This window comes from Pristiophorus japonicus, chromosome 21 (assembly GCF_044704955.1).
Source record: "Pristiophorus japonicus isolate sPriJap1 chromosome 21, sPriJap1.hap1, whole genome shotgun sequence".
In the NCBI taxonomy this organism is placed as follows: Eukaryota; Metazoa; Chordata; class Chondrichthyes; family Pristiophoridae; genus Pristiophorus; species Pristiophorus japonicus.
The window spans coordinates 66,185,201-66,206,777 of record NC_091997.1 but is presented as its reverse complement, the minus strand read 5'-3'; the positions used below and the strand labels follow the sequence as shown (position 1 = coordinate 66,206,777).

Here is a 21,577-nt window from a genome sequence, read left to right as displayed (position 1 = left end):
GGCTGGAAGGTGTGTGTGTGTGTGTGAAGGTAATTTTATTGGGTTCAGGTGACGAGGGGTGGGAAGAGGCTCAAGTGGAGCATAAGCATGAACACCGGCACGGACCAGTTGGGCCGAATGGCCTGTTTCTGTGCTGTGAATACAGGTACAGTGTCGAGAATCCGGAGTTCTGGATTCCGGGACGATCTGTGGCGGAGTCGTCTGGAATCCGGAAAATGTTCCAAAATCCGGACCCCCACCTCGGGCCGCCGCTACCGACCTCTCCCCTGCCACCTTGAGCCAACCCCCCCCCCCCCTCCCCCGCATTGTGAGTACGCTCCCGTTCTCCGCCTGCCTTGCTTCCTGTGTCTCGCTGTCTTTTGAAGTATTGGAACGTTCTGCTTGTGCTGCTTTCACCATTGACGCTGGAGACATCTGGGCCGATCCGCTGCTTGGCCCGGGCGTTTCCGGACTCGGGCGGCGGAAAGACGTTCCGAAGTCTGGAAATACACAGAATCAGGAGCGGCCTCAGTCCCGAGACTTTTGGATTCTCGACACTGAACCTGTACTCATGGAATATATTTAAGGTGGAGATGGACAGAATTTTGAACGATAAGGGAGTCAAGGGTTATGGGGAGCGGGCAGGGAAGTGGAGTTGAGCCCAAGGTCAGATCAGCCATGATCTTATTGAATGGCGGAGCAGGATCGAGGGGCCGAATGGCCGACTCCTGCTCATATTTCTTATGTTCCATACTGTGTGTGCGTTGGTTGAGTTCAGAAGGCGCCTTGTCTGCGGTGCCCTACCCACCATGAGCAGATAGTCTTTCGAGACTTGTCTCCTAGGCTAAAACCAGAGCACCGACCCGCAATAAGATTGTAGAGGACAGTCTGTGGAACCATACCCCAGCCAGGGCCAGTGCCTTCTGCAGAGGCGATGAGAGACACGGCGCAGGACAAACTGCACTGGGAAATCGGACACTCAACGCTGCAGGTTCTTAGCGCAAATTCATTGCTCAGTTTTGTAGATTATTGATTTGCAGTAGACTGCAGCACCTCTGTCAACGAAGAAAACTCGACCAATGTCAGCCTGGCGTGGTTTCAATTCATTTTCTGAGTCCTCCACAATCTCCTTCCACAGCTCGTAGGTCATCTAAACGAGAGACACATAGACAGGGAGCGAGCGAGACAGGAGAGAGAGCGAGCGAGCGAGACAGGAGAGAGAGCGAGCGAGCGAGACAGGAGAGAGAGCGAGCGAGCGAGACAGGAGAGAGAGCGAGCGAGCGAGACAGGAGAGAGAGCGAGCGAGCGAGACAGGAGAGAGAGAGAGCGAGCGAGACAGGAGAGAGAGCGAGCGAGACAGGAGAGAGAGCGAGCGAGCGAGACAGGAGAGAGAGCGAGCGAGCGAGACAGGAGAGAGAGCGAGCGAGCGAGACAGGAGAGAGAGCGAGCGAGCGAGACAGGAGAGAGAGCGAGCGAGACAGGAGAGCGAGCGAGCGAGCGAGACAGGAGAGCGAGAGAGCGAGACAGGAGAGAGAGCGAGCGAGACAGGAGAGAGAGCGAGCGAGACAGGAGAGAGAGCGAGCGAGACAGGAGAGAGAGCGAGCGAGACAGGAGAGAGAGCGAGCGAGACAGGAGAGAGAGCGAGCGAGACAGGAGAGAGAGCGAGCGAGACAGGAGAGCGAGCGAGCGAGACAGGAGAGCGAGCGAGCGAGACAGGAGAGCGAGCGAGCGAGACAGGAGAGCGAGCGAGCGAGACAGGAGAGCGAGCGAGCGAGACAGGAGAGCGAGCGAGCGAGACAGGAGAGCGAGCGAGCGAGACAGGAGAGCGAGCGAGCGAGACAGGAGAGCGAGCGAGCGAGACAGGAGAGCGAGCGAGCGAGACAGGAGAGAGAGCGAGCGAGACAGGAGAGAGAGCGAGCGAGACAGGAGAGAGAGCGAGCGAGACAGGAGAGAGAGCGAGCGAGACAGGAGAGAGAGCGAGCGAGACAGGAGAGAGAGCGAGCGAGACAGGAGAGAGAGCGAGCGAGACAGGAGAGAGAGCGAGCGAGACAGGAGAGAGAGCGAGCGAGACAGGAGAGAGAGCGAGCGAGACAGGAGAGAGAGCGAGCGAGACAGGAGAGAGAGCGAGCGAGACAGGAGAGAGAGCGAGCGAGACAGGAGAGAGAGAGAGCGAGACAGGAGAGAGAGAGAGCGAGACAGGAGAGAGAGCGAGCGAGACAGGAGAGAGAGCGAGCGAGACAGGAGAGAGAGAGGGCGAGACAGGAGAGAGAGAGGGCGAGACAGGAGAGAGAGCGAGACAGGAGAGAGAGAGAGCGAGACAGGAGAGAGAGAGAGAGCGAGACAGGAGAGAGAGAGAGAGCGAGACAGGAGAGAGAGAGAGAGCGAGACAGGAGAGAGAGAGAGAGCGAGACAGGAGAGAGAGAGAGAGCGAGACAGGAGAGAGAGAGAGAGCGAGACAGGAGAGAGAGAGAGAGCGAGACAGGAGAGAGAGAGAGAGCGAGACAGGAGAGAGAGAGAGAGCGAGACAGGAGAGAGAGAGAGAGCGAGACAGGAGAGAGAGAGAGCGAGACAGGAGAGAGAGAGAGCGAGACAGGAGAGAGAGAGAGCGAGACAGGAGAGAGAGAGAGCGAGACAGGAGAGAGAGAGAGCGAGACAGGAGAGAGAGAGAGCGAGACAGGAGAGAGAGCGAGACAGGAGAGAGAGAGAGAGAGCGAGACAGGAGAGAGAGAGAGAGCGAGACAGGAGAGAGAGAGAGAGCGAGACAGGAGAGAGAGAGAGCGAGACAGGAGAGAGAGAGAGCGAGACAGGAGAGAGAGAGCGAGACAGGAGAGAGAGAGCGCGAGAGCGAGACAGGAGAGAGAGCGCGAGACAGGAGAGAGAGCGAGCGAGACAGGAGAGAGAGAGAGAGAGCGAGACAGGAGAGAGAGAGAGAGCGAGACAGGAGAGAGAGAGAGCGAGACAGGAGAGAGAGAGAGCGAGACAGGAGAGAGAGCGAGACAGGAGAGAGAGAGAGCGAGACAGGAGAGAGAGAGAGCGAGACAGGAGAGAGAGAGAGCGAGACAGGAGAGAGAGAGAGCGAGACAGGAGAGAGAGAGAGAGAGCGAGACAGGAGAGAGAGAGAGCGAGACAGGAGAGAGAGAGAGCGAGACAGGAGAGAGAGAGAGCGAGACAGGAGAGAGAGAGAGCGAGACAGGAGAGAGAGAGAGCGAGACAGGAGAGAGAGAGAGCGAGACAGGAGAGAGAGAGAGCGAGACAGGAGAGAGAGAGCGAGACAGGAGAGAGAGAGAGAGAGAGAGACAGGAGAGAGAGCGAGAGAGAGAGACAGGAGAGAGAGCGAGAGAGACAGGAGAGAGAGCGAGAGAGACAGGAGAGAGAGCGAGAGAGACAGGAGAGAGAGCGAGAGAGACAGGAGAGAGAGCGAGAGAGACAGGAGAGAGAGCGAGAGAGACAGGAGAGAGAGCGAGAGAGACAGGAGAGAGAGCGAGAGAGACAGGAGAGAGAGTGAGAGAGACAGGAGAGAGAGCGAGAGAGACAGGAGAGAGAGCGAGAGCAAGAGAGACAGGAGTGAGAGCGAGAGAGACAGGCGAGAAAGCGAGAGACAGGAGAGAGAGAGAGAGAGAGAGAGAGAGAGAGAGAGAGAGAGAGTGAGAGTGAGAGTGAGAGACACAGAGAGAGTTATCTTTAAATGTAACTCCTGCAGAGATGACTTTTAACATCTAAAATGATCACAACCCAACACTGCCCTTTTTGGTGGGAACTTTGTGCTCATCAAAATTGGGGAAGTTAGTGCTAGGGGTGCGTCAAGGTCAAGTTACAGCACGGGGTTAGACACAGAGTAAAGCTCCCTCTACACTGTCCCATCAAACACTCCCAGGGCAGGTACAGCACGGGGTTAGATACAGAGTAAAGCTCCCTCTACACTGTCCCATCAAACACTCCCAGGGCAGGTACAGGGGGTTAGATACAGAGTAAAGCTCCCTCTACACTGTCCCCATCAAACACTCCCAGGGCAGGTACAGCACGGGGTTAGATACAGAGTAATGCTCCCTCTACACTGTCCCATCAAACACTCCCAGGGCAGGTATAGGGGGTTAGATACAGAGTAAAGCTCCCTCTACACTGTCCCATCAAACACTCCCAGGGCAGGTACAGCATGGGGTTAGATACAGGGTAAAGCTCCCTCTACACTGTCCCATCAAACACTCCCAGGGCAGGTACAGCACGGGTTAGGTACAGCATAATGCTCCCTCTACAGAAGCCTCAGCCCAAAGTTCAGAGCAATACCCCCACCGCTTTTCCACAGGCCACCCTGCAGCCAATTGGAGCGAGACTGAATTAAGGATATTTGAGTTGCGGACCCGTGCACAGCAAGAACTGGACTGAGCCACTCAAACTCAATTCATGTAGAATCCTTATAACCAGCAGAGTGGAAACTTTCATTCCTAGAGTCTGGGCTGGATCTGAACCCAAGGTCGCAAAGCTGAGAGAAGTGTGTTTAACGCTCGTCAATTTAGCTCAGTGGGTAGCACTCTCACCCCCGAGTCAGCAGGTTGTGGCTTCAAGACTCCCACAGGACCTAAGCACATTATCTAGATTGACACTTCAATCCTGGTTCAATTCTAATGCCCTGCGAGACCGTGCACGTGTTGGGATTAGGCGAAGCAGAGGGTTAAATCGCGACCTTTCACCTCTGGGCCATGGAGCTGACGGAACACTGATAAGGTGGCTGTGATAATCCAACGCGGAACGAGTCTCAATGCAGTTCACCGGCACAAATGCCGAGGTCCATACGATGAGTGGGTTTGTGTAATTCCAGCCGCCAACTTTGCCGTGTCCTTTGTTCGTTGGTAAACTAGTGGCTCTACCGAGGTGATCGGTGCAGAGTCTAGTTACTAATCCATTCTCATTTCATGTTCCATTACCTTTGCGCACCTGCCAATCCCGTAAGTCTTGGAGAAAGGTCCAAACAGGGAGTGCAGCACGTGCAAGGCTTTTGCGACCGTGCAGATCCAGCGATGGTCACCCTCCTGAGGACAAACGCAGCGAGACATAAGCTGCTGAATTCCCGTCGCAATAATCATTATAAAAAGTGTCCTTGGGACTTGGCATTTACTGCCCATTCCTCGTCGCCCCGAGAAGCTGGTGGGCCTTCTGCGTTCCATCATATTTTGGTGATGGAGTGGCTGGCTAGGCCATTTCAGAGAGCAATGAGGGCAAAGAGGGTGCCTGACGACAGACTGGTAGGGGTGGGAGGAACCCTTGCCTGAAGGACATTAGTGAACCAGTAGGGTTTTCAAACCAATTCGGCAGATTTCACGGTCACATCCTTGGTGCCAGCCCACAGATTTTCTAGTCAATGTCACGATGTGAACTCTCACCCTCTGCATTGCTGGTCCAGTACCATAACCATTACACCGTGTTCGTCGTGGCTCAGTGGGTAGCACTCACAGAAAGTCATGGGTTCAAGCCCTCATCTAGAGACTTGAGCACATAATCCAGGCCTACACTACTAGTGCAGTACTGAGGGTGCGCCGCACTGTCGGAGGGGCAGTGCTGAGGGAGCGCCGCACTGTCGGAGGGGCAGTGCTGAGGGAGTGCCGCACTGTCGGAGGGGCAGTGCTGAGGGAGTGCCGCACTGTCGGAGGGGCAGTGCTGAGGGAGCGCCGCACTGTCGGAGGGGCAGTGCTGAGGGAGCGCCGCACTGTCGGAGGGGCAGTGCTGAGGGAGCGCCGCACTGTCGGAGGGGCAGTGCTGAGGGAGCGCCGCACTGTCGGAGGGGCAGTGCTGAGGGAGCTCCGCACTGTCGGAGGGGCAGTGCTGAGGGAGTGCTGCGCTGTCGGAGGTGCCATCTTTCGGATGAGACATTAAACCGAGGCCCCGTCTGCTCTCTCAGGTGGATGTAAAAGATCCCCTGGCACTATTTCAAAGAAGAGCGGGGGAGTTCTCCCCGGTGTCCTGGGGCCAATATTTATCCCTCAATTAGCATAACAAAAAAAACAGATAATCTGGTTAGCACATGGCTATTTGTGGGAGCTTGCTGTGCGCAAATTGGCTGCCGCGTTTCCTACAATAGTACTTACACTTTAAAAAATACTTTGTTGGCTGTAAAGCACCTTGGGACGTTTTACTGCGTTAAAGGCGCAAGTTGTTGTTGTTGCCGAGACGGGAATTAGCTGGAACGACCTGCAGGGCCGTAAGCGCAAAAACCCGCCACTTACCAAAAAATAGTCACGGAAAAACTCGGGCAACTCCAAGCTGATGAGGTCATCATCCAGTGGCAGCAGGTAAAAGGCCCACTCGTCAAAGGTAATGTCTGAAATCAGACAAAATGAAGCATAAACTAATTAGATAAACTACTCAATAACTTGTTTCCCATTTGCTCCCTTTTCCCGGTACCAAGCCCCTTTCAAGCTTGACATGTCAATTTTCCGTAGTTTTGCAAACAGACAGTCGGGGACATGTGTAGTCTTTAGATGATGCAGGTGCTAGAGGGCGGGGGAATGATCCGACCAGGGTCTGCAGGCTTAATCACGTCCCTACTGTCAAGTCATACATTTAGCCCTTGTATTTTTTTTGATCATATTTATATCTATGAAAACATGTCACACTGTACTTGCACCGTCCCACCAGAGGTAGCGCTGCATTATAAATGTGGAAGTAGGAATCTACAATAGAAAAAGTTGATGGAAAGATTTTATACAGTACATGCATTATATATTTATTTATTTATTAAGTGTCAGTTGTATCACCCTCGCCTCCGAGTCAGAAGGTTGTGGGTTCAAGTCCCGACTTGAGCTCAAAACTCTAGGCCGACACTCCCCATGCAGTGCGGAGGTGCCACCTTTTGGATGAGATGTTAAACCAAGGCGCCATCTGCCCCCTCAAGTGGACGTAAGATATACCCCGGCCACTATTTCGAAGAGCAGGGCGAGTCATTACCAAATTTTACACCTCAACCACATCTCTGAAGCAGGTTATCTGGTCACTTCTTATGGCAGCTTGCGGGATCTTGCAGTGCGCTGCGTTTGCCTTCACCGCAACAGTGTCTACACTTCAAAAAGCCCTCTAGGACGTCATGAGGCTATGAAAGGCACAATGTAACGGCAAGCTCTTTCTACACTCTCTACTCCGCCATGCTGGAGAAAACGCAAGGTCTGTTTTATTGGCCGAGTGAATGAAAGGCAGTGGCTGCCCAAATTCCCCTCCTTGAGCAGCCTTTGCAATGGGGGGGGGGGGGGGTGGAGAAACAAAAGAGACGCATTTGCATAGCCGCTTATCACATCGCTTAGAAAGATCGCAAACACGTCACACGCAATCAATACATTTTTAAGTCCGGTGTCGGGCAGCCATTCTGCACACAGTACGATCCCACAAACATCCAGGAGAGGATTGACCATTTTTTTTTTAAACTGGGCTTTTTTTGGTGGTTTATATTATGTTTGTAGCGTACCTATGAATGACTCCACGAGGCAATGTGTTGTACTCAAACTGTAGTGACCGTGGTCCTGTATTCTTAACTCCAGAGTGAGGCAGCCGCATGGTGGCTCCCCTTTTACACAGCCCCTGCCACCAGGGCAGGAAACCCCGGTCTCCACCAGTTGCACCCTCTAGTGGTGCCAGCATGTATATACACAGTGTAAACATTACTGATAGTACGTCAGGTAACACGTCTCCATCTTGTGCAACTACACAGTGACTACACAGTCTCTATAGCCTGCATATATAACAGTTTTGGTCGATGGTGAAATGTTGGTCGGGGCACCGGGAAAATCCCTTGCTCTTCCTTCAACAGCATTATAGCGACTTAATGACCTGAAACACGGGAATGGGAAAACTAGGCCTCGGTTTAGCGTCTCATCCGAAAGACGGCACCTCTGACAGCGCAGCGCTCCCTCAGCACTGGGAGTGTCAGCCGAGTCCTCACATTGACACAGAGCTTGAACCCACAAACTTCCTTCCCAGAGACAAGTGTGCTGCCCACCGAGTCAAGATAACACGCATCATAAATTCGGAAAAACAAAAATGAAAAGGTGCTTACCTCCAAAGATCCCCTGCTCCTCCAGCACGGTCTCACACATGAAGAACTGAAAAACAAGGAGAGGTTTTACTGCTTATTTCCAGCACCACACTCACAGCCCAGACAATTCCATACTGCCGGGGGCACACACACTGGGCACTGGTCCCGTATCAGATTACTGTCAAGACACATTTTTTAAATTTCATTCTCGGGATGTGGGCGTCGCTGACAAGGCCGGCATTTATTGCCCGTCCCTAATTGCCCCTTGAGAAGGTGGTGGTGAGCCATCTCCTTGAACCGCTGCAGTCCGTGTGGTGAAGGTGCTCCCACAGTGCTGTTAGGCAGGGAGTTACAGGATTGTGACCCAGTGACGATGAAGGAACAACGACATATTTCCAAATCTAGACCGACACTCCCAGTGCAGTACTGAAGAAGTGCTGCACTGTCGGAGGGTGCCATCTTTCAGATGAGACGTTAAACTGAGGCCCCATCTGCTCTCTCAGGTAGACGTAAAAGATCCCACAGCACTATTTTGAAGAAGAGCAAGTTGGTTATCCTAGTTTATATTTATCCCTCAACCAACATCACTAAAGAAAGATTATCTTTAGGCATTATCACATTGCTGTTTGTGGGAGCTTGCTGTGCACAAATTGGCTGCCGTGTTTCCTACTTTACAACAGTGATTACACTTCAAACAGTATTTCATTGGCTGAAAAGCCTTTGGGACGTCCCAAGGTTGTGAGAGACGCTATAGAAATGCAAGATCTTTCCATCAAACTGCTGCCTTGATTGAAGTCAGCCAGTCAGCAGGGTCTGGGAATTTAACCTGCCAACTCCCCAGTCTGTCGGGTATCTGTTTCTCTATCACACCCTGCTCTGCTCTGCTCCGACCCGACCCTTCTCGACCCAAGGACTTCGCTGTCCCATCCGTTAACCTTTTGAGGAGTGAATATGATCTTGTATTTCCGCAGCCTGGCGGCACCTTTGTCGGCGTTGACGATCTCTGGAAGGAGAAAGAGGAGAGGGTCACGCGCCATCTGTAACGCGAACCCAGCGTTTATCGACACAGGGGCCAAGCAACGTCCCCATACCAATTAATTTTTTTAATTGAAAAAGTATTTAAGTAAATGCAGGGAAAAGAAGCTCATCACCCAACTGGATTATTCTTATATTTCTACAATTAACCATATTCATGAGGTCTGTCAATCAATCACGTGAGCAGATTTAACAGCTTTCGGATGAGACGTTAAACCAAAGCCCTGTTTGCTCCCTCAGGTGGATGTAAAAAATCCCACGGCACTATTTCGAAGAAGAGTAAGGGAGTTCTCCCCAGTGTCCCTGGCCAATATTTATCCCTCAACCAAAACAGATGATCTGGTCATTATCACATTGCTGTTGGTGGGAGCTTGCTGTGCGCAAGTTGGCTGCTGCATTTCCTACGTTACAACAGTGACTACACTCCAAATGTACTTCATTGCGAAGCACTTTGGGACACAACTAGGTTGTGAAAGGCGCTGTAGAAATGCAAGTTTGTTCTTTCTTAGGGCGCAGGCTGGGCCATGAAGCTATTGTGTATAATTCCAGATAACTGCACTTGTTTTATTATTCTACTTAACCTTGGGTTTCCTTTAAGTGTGTGTGGAGACTTGTTTGGTGCAGTATATTGGTGCACTAACACACTGCTCCACCTTGTGGTAAGTTGTGGAACTGAAGCTCTGAATCTCTTCCAAAGTCCACTCCCAAACTCCAAAGTGACTTTGAGGTAGCTACCAGGCGTTTTTCTGCAGATTGTGAAAGAAAACTCTGGGAACTAATCACTCCAAAACACCGTTGTGCATTTGTTAGTGGCCAGCCACAGGTCTGGGCTCAGGATTAGCTCATGGAACAAAAAAAGGAAGAGAGAGGAGAAAAACTTTGTTTTTACTTTCCTTGTTTTCTGACTTGGGGTACTGGCAGCATTGCAGCATCTCATCCAAGTTGCTCCTCATGTGTGAACACGGAGTATTGGCAGGGTATTCAACTGTGGGAGGGGGCGGCACAGCGAAATCCAGCGTCCCATTACACACAGTTTTCCTCAGGAGTGCCGGGGAGCTGTGTTCAAGTGTAGAGCCCCCGTCAATGCCCAGGTGAGACCAGTTAACACAGCACACAGAGCACGGACTGAACCGCAGACTTCCCTGGTCTTCACTTTACATTATATTACACTTATAATCACTTTTACCCTTTCTCTGAACCCACCCAATCTGGTAGTGTAATTTACACGAGGTGATTTTTCACACACACACGATTAGTGCAGTGTGCAAGCTCCCCTACCTGCAATATGCTTCACGCTGGCAATCCGAGGCCGGATCAGAAAACACAGCCTGTCAAAGACAATAGATACAACACAATAAACAGGAGACAGGTCTAACTGTCAAACCCACATCACACCATCGGCAGTCTCACCACTGACTGATACTTACTGCTCCTCTCCTCTCCTCTCCCCTCCCCTCCCCTCCCCTCCCGACCCTCCCCCCCACCACCGACCCCCACACCAATCCTCTCCTCCCTCCCCCCACAGCCCCCCACCACCCTTATGCACCGACTCTCCCCGACACACCAATCCTCCCCTCCCCCCATCAATCCTCCCCTTCGCTCCTCCCCCATCAATCCTCCCCTCCCCTCCACAACAATCCTCTCCTTCCCCCCTCACACCAATCCTCTCCTCCTCCCCGCCCCCACACCAATCCTCTCCCTTCCCCCTCCCCACACCAATCCTCTCCCTCCCCCTCCCCACACCAATCCTCTCCCTCCCCCACCCCCCACACCAATCCTCTCCCTCCCCACCCCACACCAATCCTCTCCCTCCCCTCCTCCCCCACACCAATCCTCTCCTCCCTCCCCCCACAGCCCCCCCACCCTTATGCACCGACTCTCCCCCACACACCAATCCTCCCCTCCCCCCATCAATCCTCCCCTTCGCTCCTCCCCCATCAATCCTCCCCTCCCCTCCACAACAATCCTCTCCTTCCCCCCCACACCAATCCTCTCCTCCTCCCCGCCCCCACACCAATCCTCTCCCTTCCCCCTCCCCACACCAATCCTCTCCCTTCCCCCTCCCCACACCAATCCTCTCCCTCCCCCTCCCCACACCAATCCTCTCCCTTCCCCACCCCCCACACCAATCCTCTCCCTCCCCTCCTCCCCCACACCAATCCTCTCCCTCCCCCACCCCCCACACCAATCCTCTCCCTCCCCTCCTCCCCCACACCAATCCTCTCCCTCCCCCACCCCCCACACCAATCCTCTCCCTCCCCCACCCCCCACACCAATCCTCTCCCTTCCCCCTCCCCACACCAATCCTCTCCCTTCCCCCTCCCCACACCAATCCTCTCCCTCCCCCACCCCCCACACCAATCCTCTCCCTCCCCCACCCCCCACACCAATCCTCTCCCTCCCCCACCCCCCACACCAATCCTCTCCCTTCCCCCTCCCCACACCAATCCTCTCCCTCCCCCACCCCCCACACCAATCCTCTCCCTTCCCCCTCCCCACACCAATCCTCTCCCTCCCTCATGCACAGTAATACTCACTGGTCACTGACTCCTTGAACGGGTTTATTTTCCAACTTGTACAGCTTCTCCACATCATGTTGCTGTAAAGCAAACAGAGAAAATAGTCAGCGACCATCTCGCTCCAGATCACGGCTCAACATTTTATTCAATTGAGCATCAAAATCACTAACAACAAACTAAATTCAAGTTGAAACAAAAACATAAAATGCTGGAAACTTACGGCAGAATCATCAGCACCTAAAGAGAGGAGGCACTTCACTGATTCAGATGGTGCCCCATTTGAAATGTAAGCCCCTCTGCCCCTTAAATAAATACTTGCACTTGAGTGGCCTGCTAGTAGAGCCCCATCGGGTCACTCAATGTGCTTCATACGAAGATTTACTTTAGAGTGAAATAACTATTGTGAATTAGGCAAACACGGCAGCCCTTGTACAACAGCACCGACACTGCAATGAGCTGTATCGCCGGTTGGTTAGTTGTTTTGTTGGTGTTGGTCGATGTTGGCCAGGACCCCGGGAAAGCCTCCCTGCTCTTCTATCACCAGTACCGAGGGATCGCCAACATGTACCTGGACAGGATTTCAGGTAAACATCTCATCCAAAGGACCGCACTGTAGGCTGAGCTGCACCCCATCAGTGCTGCGCTGGGTTGCCATCTAAAGACAAGGATAAAGGTTTTGGCAGCAGTGGGGGGAGGGGGGGATGCCAGCAACAGTGCAGGGTTGGCAGTAAGCAGTATTGGCAGCGGATAGGATGTGGGGTTTGAAACTCAGCTGTGGGTTGAAGAGAACCCCAAAGCTGCACGCAGACCTGAGCGAGCAGTCTAGCAGGGGGACGGAGTTGATGGCAAGGGTGCAGAGTTTTTGGCACTGCAAAGAAATTCCAGCTCATCCATGACTTAATATCAGTCTGGTTGTGGGACTGAGAAACGTAGCGGAGCTAAGCCTGTGTCTAAGGGCTCATTGCTGGTCCAAGGATGGATCCTTGGGGAATTCAGGGAGGTGATAGTGCAGGAATAGCCATTGTTGGAGATACGCTGAGTGCGCTGGGGCAAGTAGCAATGGAACCAAGGGCAGACCCACCGAGGTGACCATGGCAGAGGATGGCACGATCGACTGTGTTGAATGCTGCAGAGATCATAGAGGGGTATGGAGCCATGGCCTTGGTCACAGAGGATATGTTGGCACTGCTGTGAGCAGGAGAGGTTCCGACAGGGTTGGCCTTACTCAGTCAGCTGTCAAAGTGGCCACCTACCTTCAGGATGGAGACGTTGGCGATGCGGTCCAGAGGGCTCATCAGATCAGCTTCAATAAACAAATCCTTCTTCCCTGGCAACTGAGGACAAGCAGATTCCATTAGCAAGGAGGAGGAATGGAAACAAGGGATCACTGCGCAGAGCGCTTCCAGATTCTACGGAAATACCGGCATGTAGACAAATAAATGCGCTGTCCCTGTGTGAGCATTGCTCTGTCGGTCCTTCCCAGTTCATTCAGTCCGACCCCAGTCGGTGCAGATCAGTTAGTCAGTTTGACCCCGGTCGGTCAGTGAGTCCTACCACAGTCGGTCAGTCCTGTCCCAGTCGGTCGGTCAGTCAGTCCTACCCCGGTCGGTCAGTGAGTCCTACCACAGTCGGTCAGTCCAGTCCCAGTCGGTCGGTTAGTCAGTCCTACCCCGGTCGGTCAGTGAGTCCTACCACAGTTGGTTAGTCCTGTCCCAGTCGGTCGGTCAGTCGGTCCTACCCCAGTCGGTCAGTGAGTTCTACCACAGTCGGTCAGTCCAGTCCCAGTCGGTCGATCCTACCCCAGTCGGTCGGTCAGTCGATCCTACCCCAGTCGGTCAGTGAGTCCTACCCCGGTCGGTCAGTGAGTCCTACCACAGTTGGTTAGTCCTGTCCCAGTCGGTCGGTCAGTCGATCCTACCCCAGTCGGTCAGTGAGTCCTACCCCAGTCGGTCAGTGAGTCCTACCATAGTCGGTCGGTCAGTCCTGCCCCAGTCGGTCGGTTGGTCAGTCGGTCCGTACACGGTCCACTCAGGGCAGTCATGCTTTGACCAGTCCGGGTCATTCTGTCGGTCCGGCCACAGTCAGTGTGGATTGGTCAGTGGGTCCAACAACTTGTATTTCTGCAGCGCCTGTAGTCCGGTCAAACACTGCCCGGGGGCGGTAATCGGCCAATAATCACAGGCCCCGGCCCCGGGGGGAGCCGGGTTCCTGGCCCGGGGCCTGAGGCCTGAGGCGGAGGGTGCGGGACCCCCCGGGCCCCGGCCCCGGGCCCACCTGCTCCAGTAAGTAGACGAGCTGGTCCCGCGCGAGCCGCTTCAAGATGTCGAAGTCCGGCAGCTCGGGAGCGTCCCAGCGGCCCGCCATCTTCCCCGAGAACCGCTTCCGGGAGTCATGGTAGCTACTTCCGGCCGGCCGGCCCCGCGTCTCCTAGCAACGGGAGTTCAGGCTTCACCTGGCGCGCTGGGCCTCACCGACTGCCGGCAAATGGGGGCTTCCCTTTCATCCCGCAACCAGCTCCCACAGGCCCCTCTGGGCTTTTTAAAAATTCTGCTCCTCTTCAAAGCCCTGACTCTCAGAGATTGTGCTCCAAAACCCACATGGCCATTCTCCCTGTCTGAGCCCAGATGCTGAGTGTGGGGAGGTCACTGGGGCATCACATCTGGTGCCAACCCTCTCCTCACCTGGACGCTGCACCCAGCTCCTGGCCAATGGGGCCCGCTCGACCGCAGTCAATAGCACCGACCCCCCCCCCCCCGCTCATGGTGCCTTTAGTCTTCTCGAGCTCAGGGTCACCGAGGCCATTTTGTAGCAGCCCTTCCCACTCTCCCCCAACTGAGACCTTTCCGTCTTCGAAGGGAAGGCAGTTGAGGGCAGAACAGTTGACCTTCGCTCAGCTTGCTGCTCCGAATCGCTGAAAGGTGCTTTGCACTGTATGAAGGAAGGTCTGATCTCAGCAATGCTGCCATCTCAGGAAAAAAATAACTTCCTGACACCATTTAAAGAAAGACTTGCATTTATATAGCGCCTTTCACAACCACCGAATGGCTCAAAGCGCTTTACAGCCAATGAAGTACTTTTGGAGTGTAGTCACTGTTGCAATTTAGACGAACAGATGGAAAATGATCACCTCAGTGACGGTCAGGAGAATTGCTTCAATCTGTCGATCTCTGCTCAGGTGCGAGTCACCATCCAGAAGCAAGAATGACTGGAAAAAAATGAATTTATTGTAGTTAGGGACAAAAAGTAAAGTAATTTACTTCATAAACCATCCGCACTGGGAAGGGAGGGGAAGCAACTTCTGTTTAGGTTCAAGATGCCACATCAGCGGATAGAAATTCTGCAGCAAATTTGGCGTGAGATAGGCACATATTCCAGAGCATAGCTAACCAGCCAGAACAGCTCATTAATTTAACCTGGTGAACCTGTCAATGGCGGCTGGGATTCTCCCAACACACAGCTCTGCATAACCCTGCAAGTCCATGCTGGAATGGGTAGGGCGATTCTAGCCAGACAGGCTTCGGGAGGCTAGCCAGGTTAGATAGGGGTTTTGGTGCATAGGTGAGGGTCCCTCAGCCTTGGGTCTGTCAACGGGCACCTAAGCTCTCTGGATTTAGGTACATGGACTGTTTCCCTGCAGAGACAGTGTGCTCTCAGATCAGGCAAACAGAAATTCTTCCTGTGTGGATTCCTCAATAGTTTGATGTGAACAGCCAAACATGGAGATGGTTTCCATGTGCATTGGACAAAGAGAATATATAAAGTATTTGCCCCCCCCCCCCCCCAATTAAAACCTACCTGCTATACACAATTTTATGGATGAAAAAATAGAAGATACATTTTAAAGAAGGCCCACTACAGGTTCAACCTCCCTTATCCAGAACTCCCTTATCCGGAACCACCCCTCGCCTAGAACCACTCCCGGCCACCAGGTGGCGCATGCGCAGAACTCCAACATGAACAAATTGAAGTCCTTCCTCATTGTTAGACTCCCGCAATTGCTGGCCTGACCCCGGGATCCATCTCCCACCATGATCTCTCTGCTGCACTCCCAGCCCCAGCCCCCAGCCAGACAGCCCTGATATCCCCTTGCTCAGTACCTGTACTATCCAATTTAACGTGACCACCCCTCGTCCAGAAAAATCCCTTATCCAGAACAGGCCAGGTCCCGAGGGTTCCAGATTAGGGAGGTTTAACATGTACTTCCAATCAATCCTTTAGATTCAAATCATGCAGATTACTAATGATACAGTACATGATACAAGAACGCAAGTCCAACAAAACAGTGAACCTTTATTTCAAACAGAATAAACATAGAGGAATATGCGGCAACAAATATATTCAGTCCAACGAAAAACCTTAGGAGAGAATCTGAGTGCAAGCATTCTTCTGAATATTTAGATTTCAAGATTTTAACCTCGATGCAAGATGGTTACTTAAAACTGTTCATTTTACAATAATAGACTCAATTGTACATTCATTGCCCGATCCTCTGTCTCGAAGTTTAATCTTTTTCAAACAGAATCCCGTTATCCAGTAAGAATGTCTCTTTGTTTGAAGAGTGCATCCAGGCTCGTTTCCAGAGCCTGATTGGTTCCTCTAAGGCCAGCAACGACTTGGGAAGCCCAGATGAAATATTCTTCAACACGTTTCTCCGTCCAGCCTGAACAAGGATTCAACAGAATGAAAGTCGCAGTGAGATAGGGCTCCATCTCCTCCAGAGGTTCCTCAACCCTCAATTACAATTCATTTACATAGCGCCTTATCACATCTCACAGTGCTGGACAGACAACTAATCATTTAAGTGCATTGACTGTTTTGTTGGCAAATGTGGCAGCCATTTTGTCCACAGCAATGTCCTACAGCAGTGAGATGTTTTTGGTGGTGCTGGTTCAGGGAGCGATGTTGGCCAGAACACAAGGAGAACTCCCAGTTCTTCAAATAATGCCATGGAATCTTCAACATTCAACTGAGCATAAGAGCATAAGAATTAGGAGCAGGAGTCGGCCATTCGGCCCCTCGAGCCTGCTCCGCCATTCAATAAGATCATGGCTGATCTGATCTTGGCTTCAACTCCACTTCCCTGCCCGCTCCCCATAACCCTTGACTCCCTTACCATTCAGAAATCTGTCTGTCCCCACCTTAAATATATTCAATGACCCCACAGCTCTCTAGGGTAGAGAATTCCAAAGATTCACAACCCTCTGAGAGAAGAAATTCCTCCTCATTTCCATTTTAAACGGGCGACCCCTTATTCTGAAACTATGTCCCCTAGTTTTAGATTCCCCCACAAGGGGAAACATCCTCTCTGCATCTACCCTGTCGAGCCCCCTCAGAATCTTATGTTTCAATATGATCACCTCTCATTCTTCTAAACTCCATTGAGTTTAGACCCAACCTGCTCAACCTTTCTCCATAAGACAATCCCTTTATCTCAGGTATCAACCTCATGAAGCTTCGCTGAATTGCCTCCAATGCAATGAACCACCATAACAGGCAGACACGGCCTTGGATTAATGTATTTTCCTGACAGTGCAGCACTCCTCCAGTACATTGTTAGCCTAGACTGCGTGCTCAAGTGGGGCTTGAAGCCACAACTCAGCCAACCACACACTTTCCAGCATCATCATCATCATCATCATAGGCAGTCCCTCGAGACGAGATGACTTGCTTCCACGCCAAAAAGGGATGAGTTCACAGGTGTTTCAATGAAGGACCTAATATTCCAGATCCTGAACTACATCCTGAAGGGTGGAAGATGCCTGTGGGTGGATTTTTTTAACGTGGGTTGACCATTGCACACCAGCCACCACACGGGCTTGACAGAGCCAGGTCTTGGTCCAGTGGCAAGGGTTAACCAAGACGACTGGAAACCTGCTCTGCTGCACGGACCCAGTGCGCCCACATATCGCAGTGTGGGCTGGGCCCATGCTGCCCCTGGGCCCTCGCCTCTCCTGGGCCCCAGACTCTCGCCTCTGCTGGGCCCCAGTGACTTTCCTCTTGCCGATCCTTTGCCCCTCCTGCTCTGCCTGCCCGCACCGCGATCAGCGACCTGGCTTCGCAGCCGTCGGCCTCCAGCAGCAGCACGCGCTGCTCCCCGGTCTTGCAGGCTGGGACCGCATCGATTTCCGGGCCGGGCTACCGCACACTGCAAGGTGTCATTGAAAATGGTTAGGGAGTGGTAAACTCTTGCTGTTTGTCCCTGCCTAATGCACGGACACTAAAAGAAGCATCCCTACGCACCAGGAAACCCAACAACAATTAGACCCGAGCTGTAAACTTGGAGCAAGAGAAACAATGATAAAGGACTGTGGTCCTGACCTGTTGGAGTGCAGCGCTGGAGATCCCGCAGGTTGTACAACTTATCTGCCAGTTTCACCAGTTTGGCTTCGTAGCTGCAGTGCGGGGCATGTTCGATCTGTTTCTGCTTCCGCTCCGCCTTCAACAGAGACTTATCATCGGTCACCTCAGCAACAACACTGCGCACCTTCTCTCCAAACTTCTCCTCAATCTCCGCCAGCGTCGTGTCTGTATCTTCAACAGTGTCATGAAGAAGTGCTGCCTTGCAAAAGAGCAACAAAAAGAGAGAATCTCAATTGCACCAAATGTCAGTGTCGGGTTATATCTCAGGGTCGGGTTATATCTCAGGGTCGGGTTATATCTCAGGGTCGGGTTATATCTCAGGGTCGGGTTATATCTCAGGGTCGGGTTATATCTCAGGGTCGGGTTATATCTCAGGGTCGGGTTATATCTCAGGGTCGGGTTATATCTCAGTGTCGGGTTATATCTCAGTGTCGGGTTATATCTCAGTGTCGGGCATCTCAGCTCCAACTAAGCCAAGGCTCAGTTGGTAACACACTCACTTTCTGAGTTAGAAGGTGCTGCATTTAAGCCTCACTTCAGGACTTGAGCACCTAATCTAAGGCGACACCGAGTTGCCATCTTTCATAATGATATATTATGAAAGGATTAGAATTAGGAACAGGAGTCGGCCATCTAACCCCTCGAGCCTGCTCCGCCATTCAACAAGATCATGGCTGATTCTTTTAGACGCTGTGCTGATGGGGTGAGATAATGTAGGGTAGGAGGAGGCTTGTGTGGAGCAGATACCGCGGCAGGGACCTGTTGTGCCGAATGGGCTGTTTCTGGGCTGTACATTCTCTGGAATACAACCGGTGGTCTGTTTGGGAACGTGTAAAAGATCCAAGCCATTACTGAAGAGGAGAAAGGAATCAATACTGGACATCATTCCACCGGAAACCTGGAGACAGCACAGTTGGGTTTGGTGTGATGGCGATGACGCTGATTTATGTGACATTTACCTGTAAGACAACCACATCTGTAATCGCAGCTTCATGGGACAAGATTCGGGAAACACCTATAAACAAAGAGAAAAACAGTGAATAAATCCCGCTGAGCATTGTTCCTATCGGGCAACTTTCAAACTAAACACGGTGAAAGAGAAACTAGTGCGCGTCACGGTAGACAGCAACAACCTGTATTTATATAGTGCCCTTCACATTGAGGAACTTCAGAAGGGGGAAAAGGAGGAGACAGGTGGGAAGAAGCCACAGTCAAGGGGAATAGGCTGCCAGGAGGCCTGTACAGGAATGGAGGGAGCCAGCCACGTGAAGTGATTTGGAGAGGGAGTTTGAAAGAGCATATCATATCATCATCATAATAGACAGTCCCTCGAAACGAGGATGACTTGCTTCCACGCCAAAAAGGGATGAGTTCACAGGTGTTTCGATGAAGAATCTAATATTCCAGGTCCTGAACTACATCCTGAAGGGCGGAAGATGCCTGTGCGTGGATTTTTTTAACGTGTGGTGGCTGTTGCACACCAGCCACCACACGGGCTTGACCGAGCTAGGCCTTTATCCAGTGGCAAGGGTTAACCAGGACGACTGGAGACCTGCTCTGCTGCACGGACCTAGTGCGCACATATATCGCAGTGTTGCCTGGCCCGTGCTGTCCCTGGGCCCTCGTCTCTTCTGGCCCTGAACTCGCGCCTCTCCAGGGCCCCGATCATAATCAGCCATGATCTCACTGAATGGCAGAACAGGCTCGAGGGGCTAAACGTCATTAAAAGAGCAGGGGTGCAGCGGCTGACAGGACCAAGCACCAAGTTCAGAGTGGAGGGTGAGGGCTGGGATATTTCTGCTGGAGAAGATCGCTGAGTTTTCACGCAGCGAGTTGTTGTGATCTGGAACGCGCTGCCTGAAAGGGCGGTGGGAGCAGATTCAATAGTAACTTTCAAACAGGGAATTAGATAAATACTTGAAAAGGTAACATTTGCAGGACTGTGGGGAACGAGCGGGGGGAGTGGGACTGATTGGATAGCTCTTTCACAGAGCCGGCACGGGAACGATGGGCCGAATGGCCTCCTTCTGTGCTGTATCATTCTGTGATTAAGGTGGAGCCCAACCCAAGAGTCATGCAACTAAAGGACACGTTCTACCTCGACTAACACCTTGCTGCTTGCAAAAAAAGTTCTGTATGTATAGAAAGATGGAACAAATTAAAATATGCCTCACTCCCGCCCTGCCCACCAAGTTCTCTGACCCTCTCCGGCAGGCATGAACCTCTACCAGGATTTCATTCCCATTTATTTCTGTCTCTTTCATTTGCAACAAAGACCACACATGCCCCGAATCAACAGCGACCTCTCACACTTGCCCAGGTACATCCCAATCACAAGAACTGGATCGTTTCCATCCCCAAATCACGACCTTTTGCAAGATACAGTCCGACAGGTGCCAGTATTCCTCTGGTTTGTTTCCCCGAGTGGTCATTCTTCATGTGTGAAGCCAGGCAGCCGGTGGGAGTCGACTGTTTGACCATGGCAGCCATCACAGTCACTGCAATGCACTCCAGATCTGGAGCCCATGACTGATTTCCCCCTCTCTCAACAGAAGCAACTCTGAGCGCAGAATGGGGAGTCCACCTGGGCTGCAAAATTGAAGCATTTCGGTTTTTATTTTAATTCTACTCCCCCAGCCCAGGGGCACTGAAGGAGAATTCAAAGCATATTGGGAGCTGGATGCAGGGCAGAATCACTGCTCCAACTTTTTGCAAAAGTTCACTGAAAACTTTTAAGTACAAAATGCCCAAATTCAGCTCCTCCCCCCGGCGCTGCTTCCATCGATTGGGATTTTTTGGGGGGGGAGGCTGGAAATTGACCAGTTCCCCTCCCAGCGTTTGGATTTTAATTAAAGTGCAGAGTTTGCCCGAGTTAAACTTTAAAAGAAGTAATTTTAGTAACTTTTATCGCATCGAAAACTTGTTATTTTTCACACAGAATGTTGCAATTTTATTCAGTGTGGAAATAACTTTTTTTTTTAAAAAAGGATTTCTCCGCGGAAACTTGTTAAGGAGTGAAGCTGGATTTGGGGATAAGGCCGAGTGCATCCCTTCCTTACCCAGAGGGTGGTTGATGTACGGGGTTCCATCTGGATCTTTGCGCCGTTGATTTTTGTGCTTTTTTGCAGCAAAATCTGCGGCTTCGAGAATCTGCTGCACATCGGAACTCATCGCGGCTTCCGCGTCCGGAGGCGGAGCAGAACCGATACACGCTGCACACACAGCAGGGGACGCCTGAAGATTGAACCCTACACCAGGGAAGAGAAAACACTGGGAATAGTCCCTGCAAACAGCAGCAAATAAACCCTGGCAATGGGAGCAGTTCCCTCGGGAACAGTAACTCCCAAACCCACACAACTCAGTGGGCAGCAACCATCAGCCAGAAGGTTGTGGGTTCAAATTCCACTCCAGGAACTCGAGCACAAAAATCCACGCTGACAGTCCCAGTGCAGTGCTGAGGGAGCTCCGCACTCAGGGATACGATCGCCTACGTGCGGGACAGGAGGGTGGACACCTGCTTAATCAGCTTAGACCAGGAGAAAGCCTGTGACAGGATATCGCACACGTACCTGATGGACGTGCTCTCCAAAATGGGGTTTGGGGAGGGTATCCGCAATTGGGTTCAACTGCTCTACACAGACATCAGTAGCGCAGTTCAAATCAACGG

At 52.2% G+C, this 21,577-nt stretch overlaps 2 protein-coding genes across 4 annotated transcripts in view; both read right to left on the bottom strand.

The window, feature by feature from the left end:
- vps33b (VPS33B late endosome and lysosome associated) overlaps positions 1–14,748 on the bottom strand; it is a 40,178-nt gene extending 25,430 nt beyond the window's left edge. For 2 of the 3 annotated variants that reach the window (XR_011588260.1, XM_070864938.1), the window contains exons 1-9: positions 13,825–13,930; positions 12,804–12,884; positions 11,569–11,630; positions 10,310–10,359; positions 8,932–8,999; positions 8,018–8,063; positions 6,198–6,292; positions 4,902–5,006; positions 1,033–1,129 (exon numbers count right to left, since the gene is read on the bottom strand). Coding sequence is in view for 2 of the 3 variants with exons in the window: in XM_070864938.1 (XP_070721039.1) it covers positions 1,033–1,129; positions 4,902–5,006; positions 6,198–6,292; positions 8,018–8,063; positions 8,932–8,999; positions 10,310–10,359; positions 11,569–11,630; positions 12,804–12,884; positions 13,825–13,914 (694 nt within the window). In the remaining variant the exon portion in view is untranslated. Of the gene's footprint in view, positions 1–1,032; positions 1,130–4,901; positions 5,007–6,197; positions 6,293–8,017; positions 8,064–8,931; positions 9,000–10,309; positions 10,360–11,568; positions 11,631–12,803; positions 12,885–13,824; positions 13,931–14,677 lie in introns of those variants that run through there. The other variant, XM_070864940.1, reaches the window with a different exon arrangement.
- A 1,072-nt stretch (positions 14,749–15,820) lies between these two features.
- hddc3 (HD domain containing 3) lies at positions 15,821–21,278 on the bottom strand. The gene is made up of 4 exons (XM_070864105.1): positions 20,970–21,278; positions 18,870–18,925; positions 17,869–18,109; positions 15,821–16,210 (listed from the first exon to the last, which is right to left on the bottom strand). Exons 1-4 carry the CDS (start codon positions 21,079–21,081, stop codon positions 16,077–16,079), a joined length of 543 nt encoding a protein of 180 aa, XP_070720206.1. The 5' UTR covers positions 21,082–21,278; the 3' UTR covers positions 15,821–16,076.
- Between the last annotated feature and the right edge of the window lie 299 nt (positions 21,279–21,577).